Here is a 17,494-nt window from a genome sequence, read left to right as displayed (position 1 = left end):
ATCATGTTGTTTAGTCTCCATGTAATCATTATTTTTTCCTCATTTTTTTCCTGTGGTTGATTTCTAGTTACATATAGTTATGGTCAGAAAAGATGTTTGAAATAATTTCTATCCCTTACATTTCTTGAGGCTTGTTTTGTGTCCTACTATGTGGCCTATCCTTAAGAACGTTCCATGTGCACTTAAAAAAGAGTGTGTATTATGGTTTTTTTGTATGGAACGTCCTGTAGACATCAATTAAGTTCAACTGTTCTATTGTGTCATTTAGGATCTCCTTTGCCTTATTGCTTTTTATGTCTGGAAGATCTGTCCAGTGATGTCAGTGGGGTATTAAAGACTCCTACTATTATTTTATTCCCATCAATTTCTCTCTTTATGTCTGTAGTGTTTGTTTTATGTCTTTAGATTCTCCTAAGTATATTGGGTGCATACATGTTAACAAGTGTAATATCCTCTTCTTGTATTGATTCTTTTATCATTATATAGTGTCCTTTGTCTTTCATTATGAACTTTGTTTTAAAGTCTATTTTGTCTGATATGAGTATTGCTACCCATAGTTTCTTGTCATTTTCATTTGCATGTGCCATTTATCTTGTGGTTTAAGCCTTCTTTTCCTCCCCTTCCCATTGTTTGGTTAGGTGATATTTTTAAAAATTACCTTTTCTTGAACTGCATAGTTTGACTTGGGTTTATGTCGTTACATCAAATATTCCTAGTGTAGGGCTTCCCTGGTGGCACAGTGGTTGAGAGTCCGCCTGCCGATGCAGGGGACATGGGTTCGTGCCCCGGTCTGGGAAGATCCCACATGCTGCGGAGCGGCTGGGCCCATGAGCCATGGCCGCTGAGCCTGCGCGTCCAGAGCCTGTGCTCTACAACGGGAGAGGCCACAACAGCGAGAGGCCCGCGTACCACCAAAAAAAAAAAAAAAATATATATATATATATATATATATATTCCTAGTGTAATATAGACAACTAGTCATGATTGGAGGATGAATTCATGAATGATATAATGAGTAGTTATTTAATATTTCCACCTATGTCATGGTGATACAGTTTAATATTGTTTGTGTTTTATCCTTTCAAGGGGCATTTATTTTTATCAGAGGAAATCTGCAGATTAAATTATTTATTTAATAAGAATAAAATGGAACGTAAAAACTAGGGCAGAGAAATAGAGATGGTATTTTGAAAATGATGGACTTTGTGCCAGGTAGAGTATGGTTGAGAATGTAGAAATTCCTCAGGATAATTAGTGACAAATATCCTTAAATACTTGTTGAAAATGGGATTATGGCTTTTAGAAATTCTTCCATGACAATAGAAATGAGATAATAATGAGGAAATAGTGTATGTGCTGCCAAGATTTAGCAACTAGTTTCAAAGTAAAACTTGAGGTATTTGAAGTTGCAGTGTTCATGATTGAGATGGAAATAAGATAACTGCAGGGTGGCTAAGCCGCCATCTCCTCAGATCTTGTAGAATGTGAAAACAATTTCTCAGAGACATTTGAAAATGGAAAATCTAAATGACACACTTAGAGGTCCATTTGTCCTTTCAACTGGAGCCCAACGTCTCCTAGTTTCTGGAGGTTTGTGATGAGGTAAACTGTCTTCAAAATAGCCTATGTGTGAGAATTTCCTGTTCAAACCTGAAGTGACACATTGATGAGAAATCAACTTTTTCCACTCTTGTTTCACTCTGAGCCTTCACAGGGCAGTCTGTGGAGGTCACAGACATTGTTTATTCTTGTCCTAGATTTATGTTTTTAAATTTCTTCTTTTAATTTTTTAAATTCTTCTTTAAATTTCTTCTTTCTACCCAGCTATAGCAGGCCTCTTTTATGAGAGTAACCTGACCTCCCCACTAAAGGATGCACAACTTTCTGGCCAACAGAAGGTATGTGTCCCTCCTCTCCTGTCTCTCTACTAGACCACCTCACTTAGTGGGAAATAACAAATGTTAAATGTAATGCAAGTGAGGTACAATTAATATACAACAAAATCAAAGTAGAATATTGGTGTTTTTTTAAAATAATTCAGGGTAAAAAGCAACCATAAAACATGAAATATGTTGGAAGATTTCTCAAAGTATTCAATTTATTGTCTGTAGGAAGTTAGTTGCATATGCACTTGCATATTTGGGTTTATAAATCAATATAATATTAAGTGAAACCCACAGACATCATGACAGGGAAGAATTAGTTTGGGATTTTATAATCAGTAGAAGGTGGGTTTTTTGTATAATAGTATGTTAATATATATTTTGCTCAACCTTTATAAATAGATTCTTGGAAAGGAATTCATTGCATAACAAAAGCCAAACATAATTCCTCATACGTGTACTTAGACTCAATAAAAGCAGCCTGATTTTATAACAAAAATCAGGATGAGGTAGCTTCCTAAATGCTAATTTAAACTTAATTGTAAGTAATGAAAGAATTTTTTAAAAAAATGAACAAACACTGCAAAAAAATGTACCATGCTAATTAAAGACACTCCTGCTTAATAAATTACTTAACAGGGTCTAACTGATATGAATTAGAAATAGTAACATAGAAATTGTGACTAAAATAATAATTAAAACTGATACTTGTTGAGAACTTATAAGTGTCAGGTTGAGTGCTCAGTGTTACATGCATTGGATATTACCTATTCTTATTTCCATTTTAGATTAGTAAGATAGGTTACTAGATACTAAATAATTTTTTAACAGTCACACTCTGATAAGTTTCAAAGCCATAGTTTATTTCCAGGTCTTTCTGACTACAGCATCCATTGACTGAATTATTAAGTTATGTTATCTGGATTTTTTTATAAGTAATTTTTATAAGTAATTACCATCACTTATACAACTAAAATGACCTTTACTAACTTTGACACCTATAGGATCTTTCTGGAAGTTTGAATTAACAGTGTTCTTCCATAAATTACTTATATTTGTTTATTATTTTGTGGGTTCATATCTTAGCCATTAAGTCAATTATCGATTACTTTTACAAACTAAGTATTTTTTAGTCTTTTTCTGTTGTTTTATTTTCAATATTGTCTAGGTTATATATAAGTTTAGTGTATCATGTAACATTTTCCAATACATGAAGTATTTCCTCAATTTTTAATGTCTTCTCAGAACTCCTCAACCATTCAAAATAACGACCATTTGGTAACACTTTTCATAAGTAAATGTAAGTCACCAAATAATGTAATTTAGTGTAGGAGATTGTTGTACATGCCAACATTACTCTTTCCCCATCTTTAAAATACTCTATCTTTAACCATTACTGGATTTCAAAATTATCATAAATATGGGTGAATCTCTCTTTTCTAATAAAACATTTTAATTTTAATACAAGCATTATAATGGTGTTAAAATATTTCTGTGGAATCTGAGTAGGATATTATTAGTCATGAACTTCTTTACTCCTCCCTAATTTATTGCTTTTCATTGTTTCAACCAAAAATATATTGTCAAATGTAGAATAACTTAAAAAAAAAAAGTATTCTACCATGAGACACTTGCTTAAAGCTCTAAGGAATTTGAAACCAGGCCTTAAGATTGTTCTACTGCGAAGTGAGCACTAGACTCTACCCCGCCCATTTTACTGTACTAGGGATCTCATCTTACATACACCATTCATTCCTAAGTACGCTTAGAGCACTGTCTGACATAATTCAGCTGCAGAGATGAATAACCAAGGAGTAACCTATGCAGAACTGAAGGTAGCCAAGAACTCAAAGAGGCAGCAAATAAAACCTAAGGGCACTAAAAGTTCCATTTCAATAACTGAGCAGGAAATAACCTATGCAGAATCAAATCTTCAAAATGCTTCTCAGAATCTTCGAGGGAATGACAAGAACTACCACTGCAAAGGTAAAGCATTTAATAGTCACATGATGGAACTGTTCTAGGATATGCAGTTGGAGTACAGAGGTTGGAGAAAGAGTAGGGGATAAGTTCACGTATTTTTCATTTTGAGGAACAGAACTTAAAGTTGGAGATGGGATTCTAATGTGAAATTGGAGGACTACTTTTATTCTGGCATTGCTGTAATTTGTGGTCTTTGATCAACAACTCATGAAGCGTTATATATGCTGAAAATGCAAAGGTATATTCTGAGAGAAAGATTATAGTGGTAGAAATGGGCTTGGGGTCCAAGTTTATATATATAACTCCCTGTTTATGTGGATTCTCTTGTTTGTAAACTTTCTAAACAACTGTCACCATCACTCTTTTCTCAGTGTTTCCTTTTCTTTCCCTGCAGATTTACCATCACCTCCAGAGAAGCTCATTGCTGGGGTTCTGGGAATCATCTGCCTTGTTTTGATGTCCAGTGTGGTAACAATGATAGTTTTTACTCCCTGTAAGTAGATTTTTGAAAAATTGTAAGGGAACTTTACACTTTAATGATGGTCAGTGCCTCTAAACACTTCATAATATTATGGAATGGGCATCTCATTAAAATGTATGCATTTAGACTAAATGTGGAATGGTTATTCTGAATTTGTCAAAAGTATACAACACAATAATTACAGAGAGTATGTATATGTATATTCTGATTTCATAACTCAAAAGCATGCTTTAGGATATTGAAAGATCTTACTGAGAAATACAAATTAATTCTTGAGATTGGTTAAAACAAATACTATAAGAGATGGTGATCTGTTCCTTTAGGCTTTTGAAATATTTTTTCAACCAAATCTTCATTACTTAATTTTTCTTGGTAAAATCAATTTTAGTCCAGATTATTCTAATCCTAAGCAATAAACCAAATTTCAACTCAGAAACTACAATCATTATGATTTATTTAGATCAATATTAACTTTTATAATGATTAATTTTGTAGGTACTGCAATACGGGAGCAGAATAACTCCTCTCCGATAAAAAGGCTCCAGAAAGGTACATAATGATTTTCAAAGTTCTGATATAAATACAGTTTGTATTTTGTCTCTATCTTAGGCTAGTGAAAATAAGAATAGATTTTGGGGTTGAACATAAATTACAAAATACGGCAACAAATATTCATAAATAATGATTATAGGAGAGTGTTTCTCCCTATGCAACAATATGATCACCATACCCACTGTTGCCACTGGCTCAAATTTCCTCCCTCTGTAATATGATAAGAGACAAATAATTTTGCTATTCTAAAACAGAGGTTTCATTTCTTGATTTTCAGGACATGTAAAGAGTGGCTATTTCTGTGTGTTTGCTTTATACGGAGACATAAATTTGGGGGTGAGAGACTGACACTTCTGTGAATGTATGAGTGTGGTTTGTTTTATATGCACCAGCCTTGAGGGTGCATAGATGTGTTTTATATATATACACACATATATATTTATACCTATGCATATATGTAAGTTAGTTTTCATTTTTTTTAATTCAAATTGTTTTTAGATAATAATTCACAATCTTTCTTCAGAATGTCATTCTGGTCATTGTCCACAAAAGTGGTTTACATATTCCAACAATTGCTATTGTATTCATTTGGAAAAAAAAACATGGAATGAGAGTGTGACGGCCTGTGCTGCTAAGAACTCTACTCTGCTTTATATAGATAATGAAGAAGAAAAGGTAAGATACTAAATGTTGCAAACACTTTGTTAAAGGCTTGATTCAGTCAATATTATATTTGCTAGGATTCACTTGCGGTTTTGTACATATTTGCAGTTTGTTTAAGGCCTATTAATGTTCCATTAAACAACAGAATACAACTTTATGATATTCTATTTATATTTTTATACCATTAATACACGTTTGATAATTTCCAGTTCTTGCTTTTCATAAAAAAAACATGTTTCTACAAATGCTATTATTTTCTAAAATAAACTGTGCTATTTAATTTTACAATATATAAAGGAAAATAAACATATCATGATTTTGCATATTGATCACAAAATGTATAGAACCATGTAATTGCATATCAGATCGTGGAATAGAAGTTTCCACTTCATAGCAGCCCCACTCCTCTGTATTCTCTCATCACTTCTCCACCCTCCGTGTATACCCACTGTCCTGACTTTTGATATTATAGAATCTCTTTGCTTGGTTGTTGTTTTTTTGTGTGTGTGTGTGGTACGCGGGCCTCTCACTGTTGTGGCCTCTCCCATTGCGGAGCACAGGCTCTGGATGCGCAGACTCAGCGGCCATGGCTCACGTGCCCAGCCGCTCTGTGGCATGTGGGATTTCCCAGACCGGGGCACGAACCCGTGTCCCCTGCATCGGCAGGTGGACTCTCAACCACTGCGCCACCAGAGAAGCCCCTCTTTGCTTGTTTTTGAACTTCATATACATGGAATCATAGAGTATGCATTTTTCTTCTTGTCTTCTCTCACCCCCATATGCTATTTTTGCAATTCATCCATATTATTGCATTTATGTGTAGTTTGTAAATTTCCACTGCTCATTATGTAAATATAACATTTAAAATCCAATCTACCCAATGTCTCTGGTTACAGATGGAGTCTTATGCCCTCAGATATAAAGAGGCTTCCTGGGTTCAGTACTTTTAGTCATGGCATCCCCTTCGCTGGTCCCACCTCCACCCCTACCCCCCAACTCTGGTATCTCTTGGTGGAGGGGGAGGAGAAGCCCTTACTCTGGCTGCTTCTTGTTAGCAGGTGTCCTGCTGGATCACCTTGTAAGGCTCACCTGGTGTCGCCCACAGGATTCCCCTCAACACCAAGGAGGAATGACTAGGCTGGGTGTTGGGAAGCAGCAGGCCTAGGTCACTTTCTTCGGTTGGGTGGTGGATATAAGATGCCCCTAATAGTTGTTCCTTAACCCCAGGGTCGCAAACCATTTCACCTTTCTCTTTCCACCTTTCAGAGTTCTCCTTGACTTGTGTCTTTCATTAGTTCCAGTGTTTACAGTTGTACCTAGCTGGGTGCAGCTGAGAGAAATGAGTCTCTGACTCCTTGTCTGGTCCCTTGGATTCTAGCAACACAGAAACAGAGTGATTGAGGGTTGATCTAGTCAAAGAACGGTGTGAGCCCCAGGAAACCAAATCTTTGGCTTTCGTGTCACTTATTTTCTCAATTTCATTCCCTTAATTTCCTTCTAAAACCGAAACTCTGAGAAACATAGAGGAGAAATCCATTGACATGGTCACAGTATCCTGAGAAATGGATGTCACAGAATCTAAAATCTTATTTAAAGCCTTGCTATGTTAGTTTTGACAACATGGGTAACAGTTGAATTACATGAATCAGAATTTTCCTTATTAACCTAAGAAAAACAGTGAAACTGCTAAGCATAACTGTTTGAGTTAATTTTACATCAAAAGTACTGACCTTGGTTAATGTATTTGGCAGTATTAAAACTTTGAACTTTAATATATTTTTAGTGTTAGATGAGACTCTTAACACTCATTTTGTTCAGAAAACTAAGGATCCTATGAAAGAACACACTACTTGCCTTTGAAAAATTAATAAAAATCTTTCATGACGACTATTTAAGTGAAAATTCTTTATTTTGGGCTAGAAATTCCTGATGTCCCTATCAATTATGTCATGGATTTCAGTCTTTCGTAAAGGCCGTGATCATCCATGGATGTGGCTAAATGGTTCAACTTACAAACTACAGTAAGTTTTTTAAAATAATACTGTATAGAGGAGGAAGAGATTAAAAATAAAAATTTTAAGAATAATATTAAAACATTTGTTTTAGTTGAATTATAGAAAGATGAAGGAGGATGTTGAAAGTTAATAAAATGTTGATATAGTTATTAAAGAATGGGCTCCTCAATAGCCCATTTCCCTAATAACAAGCTCTTACTAAAATTATATTAAAATATCATTACCCATTTTCAAAATAGCTTTTATTACAGTGACATGGAAAATGCTATTGTTTCATGAGTTGTCCTCATATGATATAACAGAATTGTGCATTTTTTTCCATTACAGTATAACAGACCCATCACCTGATGAACGTAACTGTGCTCTGCTCTATCCACATGGCATTAAATCAGACAGTTGTGAGCGTCCACATACATATAATTGCAAGGATCAGCTTGAGAAAATGTGAGTTTGGATGCTGTTGAGTAACTTTAACTTTTATGAAATGGAAATAATATTATGATTGTATAAATTTTAAAATGAATTATATTGAAATATAATATGCACACCAAAAAGTATAGATATCGTTACTTTTGTGTCTGGCTTTTTTTACTCTACATTATTTTTATGGCCTTCAACCTTTGTAAAAGATCGCATGTTGTGTGAGTCCATTTATATGAAATATCAAGAAGAGGGAAACCTATTCTAGAGGCAGAGAGTGGATTGTTGGTTACCAAGGGCTGAGCAGAGGTAGGATTGGAAAATAACTGCTGATGGTTACTATGTTTCTTCTGGGGGCGATGAAAACGTCTAGAGTTTGTTACTGTTGATGGTTGTAAACTCTGTGAATATACTAAAGAAAAAAAATCACTGATTTATACACTTTAAGTGGATAAATTTTATGCCATGTAAATTACACCTCAATAAAGCTGTTTTTAAAAAAAATCCTGGAATTATGTTTGGGATTGCATTTAATCTTCAAAGTAATTTGTAAAGATAGTCATCTTTACAATATTGGCTCTTCCAGGCAATATCATGCTTTATCTCTCTATGAATTAGGTTTTCTTTAAATTCTCCCTATTATATTTTGTATTTTTCTATATTGAGTTCTTAAAGATACATTGGTATTTCACTCTCATGCTTTTGTAAATGACATCCTCATTTGAAAATTTTTAGTAAGTTTTGCTGCTGTAAACAGTAATACAATGAGGTTTACATATTGGTCTTATAGCCAATGATTTCTCTGACTTTATGTATTAATTCTGTCATTTCAAATATATAGTCTTCTGGATTTTTATATAACAGCTCTTGCATTTGTAAATAATCATACTTCATTTCTTCTTTCCAGATGCAATTTTTTTTCTTGACTTATTTTTATAGGCTAGGATTTTATTTTCAATGTCGAATAGAAGGTACAGTAAAGGTTCTATATGTATCCTTTTCTATTTTCGAGGAAAAGATTTCAATATTTCATCAATATGAGGTTCATCTTAAGGTTTTTTTCATCATAAGTTTCTCATATGAAAACAGTTCCATAATATTCTCATTTTTCAAACAAATTTTATAATCAATTGACGTTACATTTGTATTGTTTTTCCATCAGTTGGAATGATAAACGTTTTCTCTGTATAATGATTATGAAGTAAATTACCTTTATTTCTTTCATATGTTAAACCAGTCTTGCATTTTGAAGTAAAATCACAATGATCATGTGTTGTCCTTTTTAAAAAAATCAATGCATATATTATATCTAGGTCAAGCTGAAGTTTTTCTTTATCTGTGTTCCCAAAGAAATTTGACTGAGTTTTCATTTACGTTATGTACTTGACAAGTTGTTACCAAGGCTATTTTTAGGAAGCATTTCCTTTTCTTTTACCTGGACCTTTGTGAAAGAGTACTGCTACGTTTTCAAGTGTTATTATTCACTACTAGTGCCATCTGAGCTTCTAGAACGTTTTTGTGGGAAGGTTTATATAACGAACTCAATTTCTTTACAATATGTGTTAGGTTTACTCAGGTTTCTATTTTTTGTGATGCATTTTGGTAATTTTCAATTTAGGATTTTTCTATTTTTTATAGATACTAAAATGTTTTCATAATATTGCTTTTTTTATCTGTAAAAACCACATGGTATCCCCATATTTATTATAGACATAAAAGACTTGTTTCTTCTCAAATTTTTTTTTTTTGGCCACACCGCATGGCTTGTGGACTCTTAGTTCCCTGACCAAGGAATGAACCCGGGGCCTCGGCAGTGAGAGCGTGGTGTCTTAACCACTGAACCATCAGGGATTCCCTCTCCTCATCTTTCTTTCAGCAGTCTTTTATCAATTTTATTAAATGTTTTCAATGAGAATACATTTGGCCTTGTTCCTCTCTATTGTAATTTTGTTCTTTGTCTTGATTTTGTACTATTTATTGTTTTCTTCCTTCTACTTCATTTGGTTTTAATTTCACCTAAATTTAGCTTTTCCATTTTTAGTTTCTTGTGATGCATGCTTGGATTTCTGCTTTGTTTTGTTTTATTTAGTTTGTAAGGTAAGCATTTAAGGCAATCAATACTTCACAAGACAGACATTTGGTTTTATATTTTCCTTGTAATTCTTATAAAAATTTTGAACATTCATTGTGGTCATTTCTATGGTCCATCTGTTACTTAGACATTTATTACTGAATTTAACACCATATAAGGATTTTCAAAGTTTTGGTTATTGACTTCTGCATATAGTAAAGAGCATTCTGTTTGGTTAGAGAACTTTCTGTGAAGCTAGAAATATTCCACATCTTTGTTAAAAGTGGCTGGTGTGAAAGAGGAACCAATATTAAAATATTATTTTTTTAACTAATTAAAATTGAATGCCCACATTTCAAGTGCCCACTTGCCAAACTTGGCTAGCGGCTACTGCAGTGACACCACTTCTATATTTTTATATGAATATGCTTGGAAATATGATTTATAGTGTATTTTTTGAAAATTTCTATGTAAAAAAATATGAATAGTCCATACTAGTATATAGTATGTGTTCTACATATATGTATTGATGAGTTGTCTAGTTTAAATCTTTCTTTAGCCTTACTGATATCTGCTTGTTTGTAAGCAGTGAGAGAGAATCGTTTAAATCTCTATTTGTAATAGTTCACTTTTTTCAAACTTATGTTGAACTTGTATTATTAAGTACATAAAGATTTTTTAGAAAACATTGCTAATAGTTTAGATACTCTATCTATCATTATGAAACATGCTTCATCATTTCCAATACGGCTCTTGCCTTTTATTATAACAGTATACTAACTATAGCAATTTTCTACTGGCTTGTGTTGCATGGTATATTTTTCATCTTTTTACTTTCCTCTTTCTTTAGGCTTTTGTTAAAGGAGTTTCTCATTAAGATAGTGAACAGTTATTTTAAATATTCTTAGAATTTAAATTGGAAGTTACTCTATATTTAACATAATTTTTAAATTATTCTAAGATATATTTACATATATTATTTATATATAAGTATGTATTGTATGTATATATAATTAATTAAGTATAATATAGTTATCCTTAATCAGAGATGAATGCTACCATTTCTTTGAACTCCACTTCTTTTGTTGTTTTCTTTTTATCTTTCACAATAACTATTTTAACTATTTTAACTATCCTCTGTTGTCAGTTTAATGTTTTAAATATTATGTTATTAGTGCCCCACATTTTACAGCATAAATTCTTAACTCAGTAAAGTCTAACAAATTAATACCTTTACCCTTTCTCGAAAAGTGAAAAGACATAACTACCTTCTACCTTTATTTACTGCTTATGCCGTATTTGCTCCCTTGAATTCGAATACAAATATGTATTTTAAAATTTGAAACTTTATTGTTAATATTTTGTCGACTCGATATCCATTAAATATATCCACATAATTCTTACAACTCTTCTTTCCCTTCTGCATATCCAGGTTTTCACCTAGAATAAGGGTTTCTTTTTTTATATATACATCTTTATTGGAGTATAATTGATTCACAATGCTGTGTTAGTTTTGTTGTACAACAAAGCGAATCAGCCATATGCATACATATATCCCCATATGCCCTCCCTCTAAAGCCTCCCTCCCACCTTCCCTATCCCACCCCTCTAGGTGGTCGCAAAACACGGAGCTGATGTTCCTGTGTTATGCAGCTATATCCCACTAGCTATTTTACATTTGGTAGTGTATATATGTCAATACTTCTCTCATTTTGCCCCAGCTTCCCCTCCCAACCCTGTGTCCTCAAGTCCATTCTCTATGTCTGTGTCTTTATTCCTGGCCCGCTGCTAGGTTCATCAGTACCATTTTTTAAAAAATTCCATACATATGTGTTAGCATATGGTATTTGTTTTTCTCTTTCTGACAGTTCATTCTATATGACAGACTCTAGGTCCATCCACCACATACAAATAACTCAATTTCGTTTCTTTTTAGGGCTGAGTAATATTCCATTGTATATGTATGCAACATCTTCTTTAGCCATTCATCTGTCAATGGACATGTAGGTTGCTTCCATGTCCTGGCTATTGTAAATAGTGCTGCAATGAACATTGTATGAACAATGTATATTTGCATTGTTATATCTTCTTGATGAATAACTCTTTTATCATTATATGCAATGACTTTCTTTAGCTCTTGTTACCATTTTTGTTTAAATTCTATTTTGTTTGTTATAAGTATCACTACCCCTTCTTTATTTTGGTTTCCAATTCTGTGGAATATCGTTTTTCATCCCTTCACTTTTAGCCTAAGTGAATCCTCAAAGCTGAAGTGAGTCCCTATACGTATATATGTAGTTGGGTCTCAGTTTTCTTATCCATCCAGTCACTCTATGCCTTTTGGTTAGAGAATTCAATCCATTTACATTTAAGGTAATTATTAACAGGCAGGCACTTACTTAAGCCATTTTATTGTTTTCTGGATCTTTTGTAGTTTCCTTGTTCTTTTCTCTTTCTCTTGCTGCATTTGTTTGTGAATTGATAATTTCCCATAGTGGTATGTTTTGATTCTTTTCTCTTTATTTTTTTGTGAATCTATCATAGGTTTTCACTTTGTGGTTACCTTCAGGCTTAAATAATACATGCTATAGATATAACAATCTATTTTATGCTGATAACAACTTCAGTTGCAAACCAAACCTTACCTTTTTACTCACTCTTTTTATGTTTTTCATATCACAAAAAGGTAATTTTTTTATATTGTGTGTTTAAAAACAAATTATTTTTGCTATAGTTATTTCTAATATTCTTTTCCTTTAACCTTTATACTATTTCAGTATTAGAGTATTCTGGATTTGACCTTGACCAATGTCCTGTATATTTTCTATGTTCTCATGTTACTAATTAGCATCCTTTCATTTGAGGTTAAAGAACCCCTTTCAGCATTTCTCATAAGACAGGTCTAGTGATGATGAATTCCCTCAGCTTTTGTTTGTTTTTTTGAGAAGATCTTTATCTTTCAATTCTGAAGGACAAATTTGCCAGGTTGAATATTCTTGCTTGGCAGTTTTTTTCCCCGGCACTATCCCACTCTCTCCTGGTTTGTAAGGTTTTGCTTGGAAATCTCATAGCCCTCTAGGAGTTCCCCTGTAAGTTACTATCTTCTTTTTCTCCCGCTGGTTTTAAGACTATCTCTTTGTCCTTGATTGCTTTTTACAGTTTTATTATAATGTGTCTTGGAGAGAATCTCTTTAAGTTGATTTTGATTGGTGACTCAGGAGCTTCATAAATGTGGATATCAAAATCTCTCAGCAGACTTGGGAAGTTCTCAACCATTATTTTTTCAAAATAACTTTCCACCCCCTTGTCCCTCTCTCCTCCTGGAACTCCAGTAGTCTGCAAGTTGGGTCTTTTGATGATATGCCATATATCATATAGGCTTTATTCACTTTTTTAGTTGGTCTTTCTTTGTTCTCCTCTGACTGGATAATTTCAAAGGTCTTGTCTTCTAGTTTACAGATTCTTTCTTTTGCTTGATCCATTTGGTGTTGATGCTTCCATTATATTTTTGTTTCATCTATTGTATTCTTCAATTCTGTTTAGTTCTTTTTACGATTTGTATCACTTTGCTAACCTTATCATTTTTCATTTATTGTTTTCCTTACAGTGTTGAATTATTTTTCTTTTTTTCTTCTAGCTCGTTGAGCTTCCCTGAAACAGCTATTTTGAATTCTTTATTGGTTAATTCATAGATTTCCATGTCTTTGGGGTTGGTTGCTGGAAAATTACTGTGATCCTTTGGTGGTGACATTTTTCATGCTTCTTGAAGTTTTCTATTGCTGTCTTTGTATTTGAAGTAGTGGCCACCTTCTCCCATTTACTCACTGACCTCAGGAGAGAATTACCTTCCATCAAAACTGCTAATGATTCTGAGGCTTTTTAGGACCTTTTATGGACGCACCTGTTGCACACTTTGTGCTCCCTCTTGTGGCAAAAGTTTTAAGTTTGTATACCTTATCTTAATTTTGCAATGAACCAGGCTGGATGCTGAAAGCCTTTCTTTTGTTTTCACAAACATGATGTTAAAGTTCATGTTTGTGGTCTCTTGTTGGCCTTCAGATTCAGACTAGGTTTCTGCACATGCTCACTAGCCATCTGCCAAAGCTCACTCTCTATGCTACAGTTGGGAGTGCCCACAGGGAGGCAACTACAGGGTGTGGGTGTTTTGAGGTGAGGTGAGCTTATTACTGAGGGTACCTGTGGGCCAGTTGGGCGGATCCAAGTGGCTCATAGGCAGGTTTCCTGATGGAGCCAGTGACACAGTTAGTAGGATCTGCATCCTTTTAATGCCCTTTTAGAGTCCTATTTGCTGCTATCTTAGACTCTTCTCAGCCCCCCAGTTATACATATGATTCAGTGCCCTGGGTGAGGCATGAGAGAAATCAGCCTCTTTGGCAGCCTCCCATATAGCTGAGAAGGCCGGGTGCTCACTCACACTCTCTTACTTTTCCTAGTGGAAAAACCATGGGCCAAGAAGGTCTCTCTTGGCCCTAAAACTGTGTTTCCGTGGAGGAAGGGTAACGTAGGTAAAGTCAGGTTGCTCCTCTTATCTTCTCTAATGCATCCAATCTCATATTCTTTGCTCCAGTGGTGTGGTGGAACTTCTTCTCTGGAAGCCTGGACCTCCACAAGGGTTCTTTTGTCTGTGAGTGATTGTCTAAGACATTGTTTTCCAGAGGTTCCCTGAAAGAGGGAGGAACTGGAGCTGGTTCACAGGCAACTGCAGGGTCCACAGATGGGACTGAGTTCTGTATCACTCAATTTCAAATCATATAAAGTGGAAAACACCAAGAATAGTCAAGACAGTGTGGGTGAAGAGCATGAAGAATATATTTTGTCATTAGTCCGAGGAACCGAACCAAATTCTGGAAAAAAAAAAAAAGTCTATGAATATATTGAACAATAAATATGTGGTTGCAGAGGTAATATTACAGATCCTAAGAAAAGAATAGATTATTCAATAAAGGTGATGGAAAAAATCATTTCCCTGTGGAAAAGTATTGAATATCAGAGATCTAATTATGAAAGACGTCCTCACAAGTTTAACAGAAAATACAGCTGCAAACTTCAAAACCTTTGGTGAAGGATACACTTCTCAATCAAATTTCCAAAAATCCAAATCATAAATGCAAACGATGCTATAAAGTAATAATTAAATAAGTAAATTTATTATCTGGACAGTAAAATATATTATTAAGATTGGAAAGATACACCCAGACTAGCACAGATTATACAATCAGTGAGTGGTTTGCTGGATCGGGCTCATAGCTAATCAAAAGAGATTATTGTTAAAATTTCAGGAATTTTGAAAACAAGCTGTTAAACACAATCATTACTAAAATTCAATTATATAAATATAAATATTGTAAATCATACTAACAATAAAAGTAATAAATACTCAAAACTCATTTTTAGTTATTTTGCTAAATTTACTATACTTATGAAGTTATTTGCATCTATCATATCTGGTTGTTGAAATACTGTACAATGTTGTACTACTATAAATCTCTTCCCTTCTCAATTCTGCATTCAGTGGTATCAGGTTAGTAGCTTTAAATTTGATTATGGTCAGAGTACTTACACAAATAAAATTGGCAAACTCTACCAATGAGATCTTCCCCACCACCATAGAGTGGGTTTTTAAACATTTACTAATTTACACTGGTTGCACTTAACAATAGATTTCTATCTAGAATATACAAAGAACTTATGTAAGTCCATAAAAAGGCAACCGATTCAACATAAAATATGTGAAAAGACAATTCACAGAGAATTAGACCTGAATATTCCTTAATGATACTATTATAAAAGTTAAATGTAAGTAATTATCATGCAAAGGCAAAGCAAGACATCCTAACAAAATTTTGTATTCACGATATTAGAAATATGAAAAGATTGTAGATTCCAAATCATGGATATGGTGTAAAAAAATGGAAGTTCTCATGTACTTCTGCTTGGGGTGAAAGTAATAACAAGTTTTGAAAAGCAATTTGTCAATATTTGTGAAGTTTTGAATATACTTATACTAGTACCCCAAAACTGGTAAGTACATAGTCTAGAAGAAACACTCCTGTAAATATGGTTAAGGAAAGATATTGAAGAACATTCAAGACAGAATTTTGAGTGATAATAAAAATGAAAAACAGGAAGAATCTGAATATCCTTAGAAAAGAAAATAGGTGAAAATATTGTCCTATATTCATAGAATAGACTATATTTTATGAAGAAAGTGAATAAAATAGCACAATATTGAGTATATCAATATTAAGGGAGGTCAAAAATACAAATTTGAGCCAATATAAATAATTCTAAAAATACGCATTATACATTGTTTATGTCCTTTTTAAAAATACATGCAAGACATAGCCGTATGTATTAGATATAAATAAATAGGTAATAGGGATCCTCTAAAGGGAAAAGAGGGAATTAAATTATGAATGAGCAGATAAAAATTTTACATCTATTCATAATATATTTCCTAAGCTTGATAGTGGGTACATTAGTGTTTGTCATATTATTCTTTAAGCAAAAATTATTATCAATAAGGCAATTTAGAAATGTTTCAGAATATTTATATAAACTTAGAGCAACAGAAGACTTTGTAGGCAACCCAGTACACCCCCTAATCAATAAATAAAAGACTAGAAATATTTATCTACGTAACATAACAATTATGTCAAATAAATAATGGAAAATATATAAAACTCATAACTAATGTTTGATGAGCACTTATTATGTACCATACATTATTTTATGTGCTAAAGATACATCAGTGAAGGAGACAAACTTCCTGTCCTTTCATATTTTATATTCTGGTGAGGAAGAAATATAAAAAGCAAAATAAACAGGTTAGAATAAATGATACAAGTAAAAATAAGTTACATTAAGAAATAAAACATATTAATAGTGTGTTCAGGAAAAGAAACTCTAGAAGATAACATTTGACAGAAGTTAAACGAAATAATGAACTTATCTGGGCAAATAAAATTCATATCTGTCGGAGCAGAAAGGCCAAAGAAATAAACGGTGTTGGTGAGGAACAATAAAAAGAACAATGAGTCTAAAGAGAGAGAAAGAAGATGAAGAATAGGTCAAGAGAGAAGAAAAGTTGATATGGACCTAGTGCTTGACCACTTCTGAGTATTAAAAAAACAGAAATGAGGTACACATTTTTGCAAGTACTTTTTAGATGGTTTTCATTCTTTTGACTGCATCACTCGCTGAGACTGAAAATGTGAGTCATTGCTCTTAAAGATACAAGCATATATGTCTTTAATAATCTAAAACAATATCTAATTACAAGGAAATATTTGGCTTTCTGGTTTGTAATCACATCGGGAACCACCACTCAAACCCTGTTTTAGTGTAATAATGATTATTCCTAGTAACCTTGAGAACACATCACGTTTGAAAATTTCTTTTTTAA

At 33.3% G+C, this 17,494-nt stretch overlaps 1 protein-coding gene across 1 annotated transcript; it reads left to right on the top strand.

Moving 5' to 3' along the window:
• The first annotated feature begins 3,619 nt into the window (after window positions 1-3,619).
• LOC137202759 (NKG2-A/NKG2-B type II integral membrane protein-like) lies at window positions 3,620-8,407 on the top strand. The gene is made up of 6 exons (XM_067698627.1): window positions 3,620-3,869; window positions 4,261-4,359; window positions 4,843-4,896; window positions 5,423-5,574; window positions 7,483-7,583; window positions 7,905-8,407. Exons 1-6 carry the CDS (start codon window positions 3,683-3,685, stop codon window positions 8,023-8,025), a joined length of 714 nt encoding a protein of 237 aa, XP_067554728.1. The 5' UTR covers window positions 3,620-3,682; the 3' UTR covers window positions 8,026-8,407.
• Window positions 8,408-17,494: the final 9,087 nt, after the last annotated feature.

Source organism: Pseudorca crassidens, chromosome 11, assembly GCF_039906515.1.
Source record: "Pseudorca crassidens isolate mPseCra1 chromosome 11, mPseCra1.hap1, whole genome shotgun sequence".
Lineage (NCBI taxonomy): Eukaryota > Metazoa > Chordata > Mammalia > Artiodactyla > Delphinidae > Pseudorca > Pseudorca crassidens.
The sequence above is the reverse complement of the archived record's forward strand: the minus strand, read 5'-3'. Positions and strand labels throughout refer to the sequence as shown.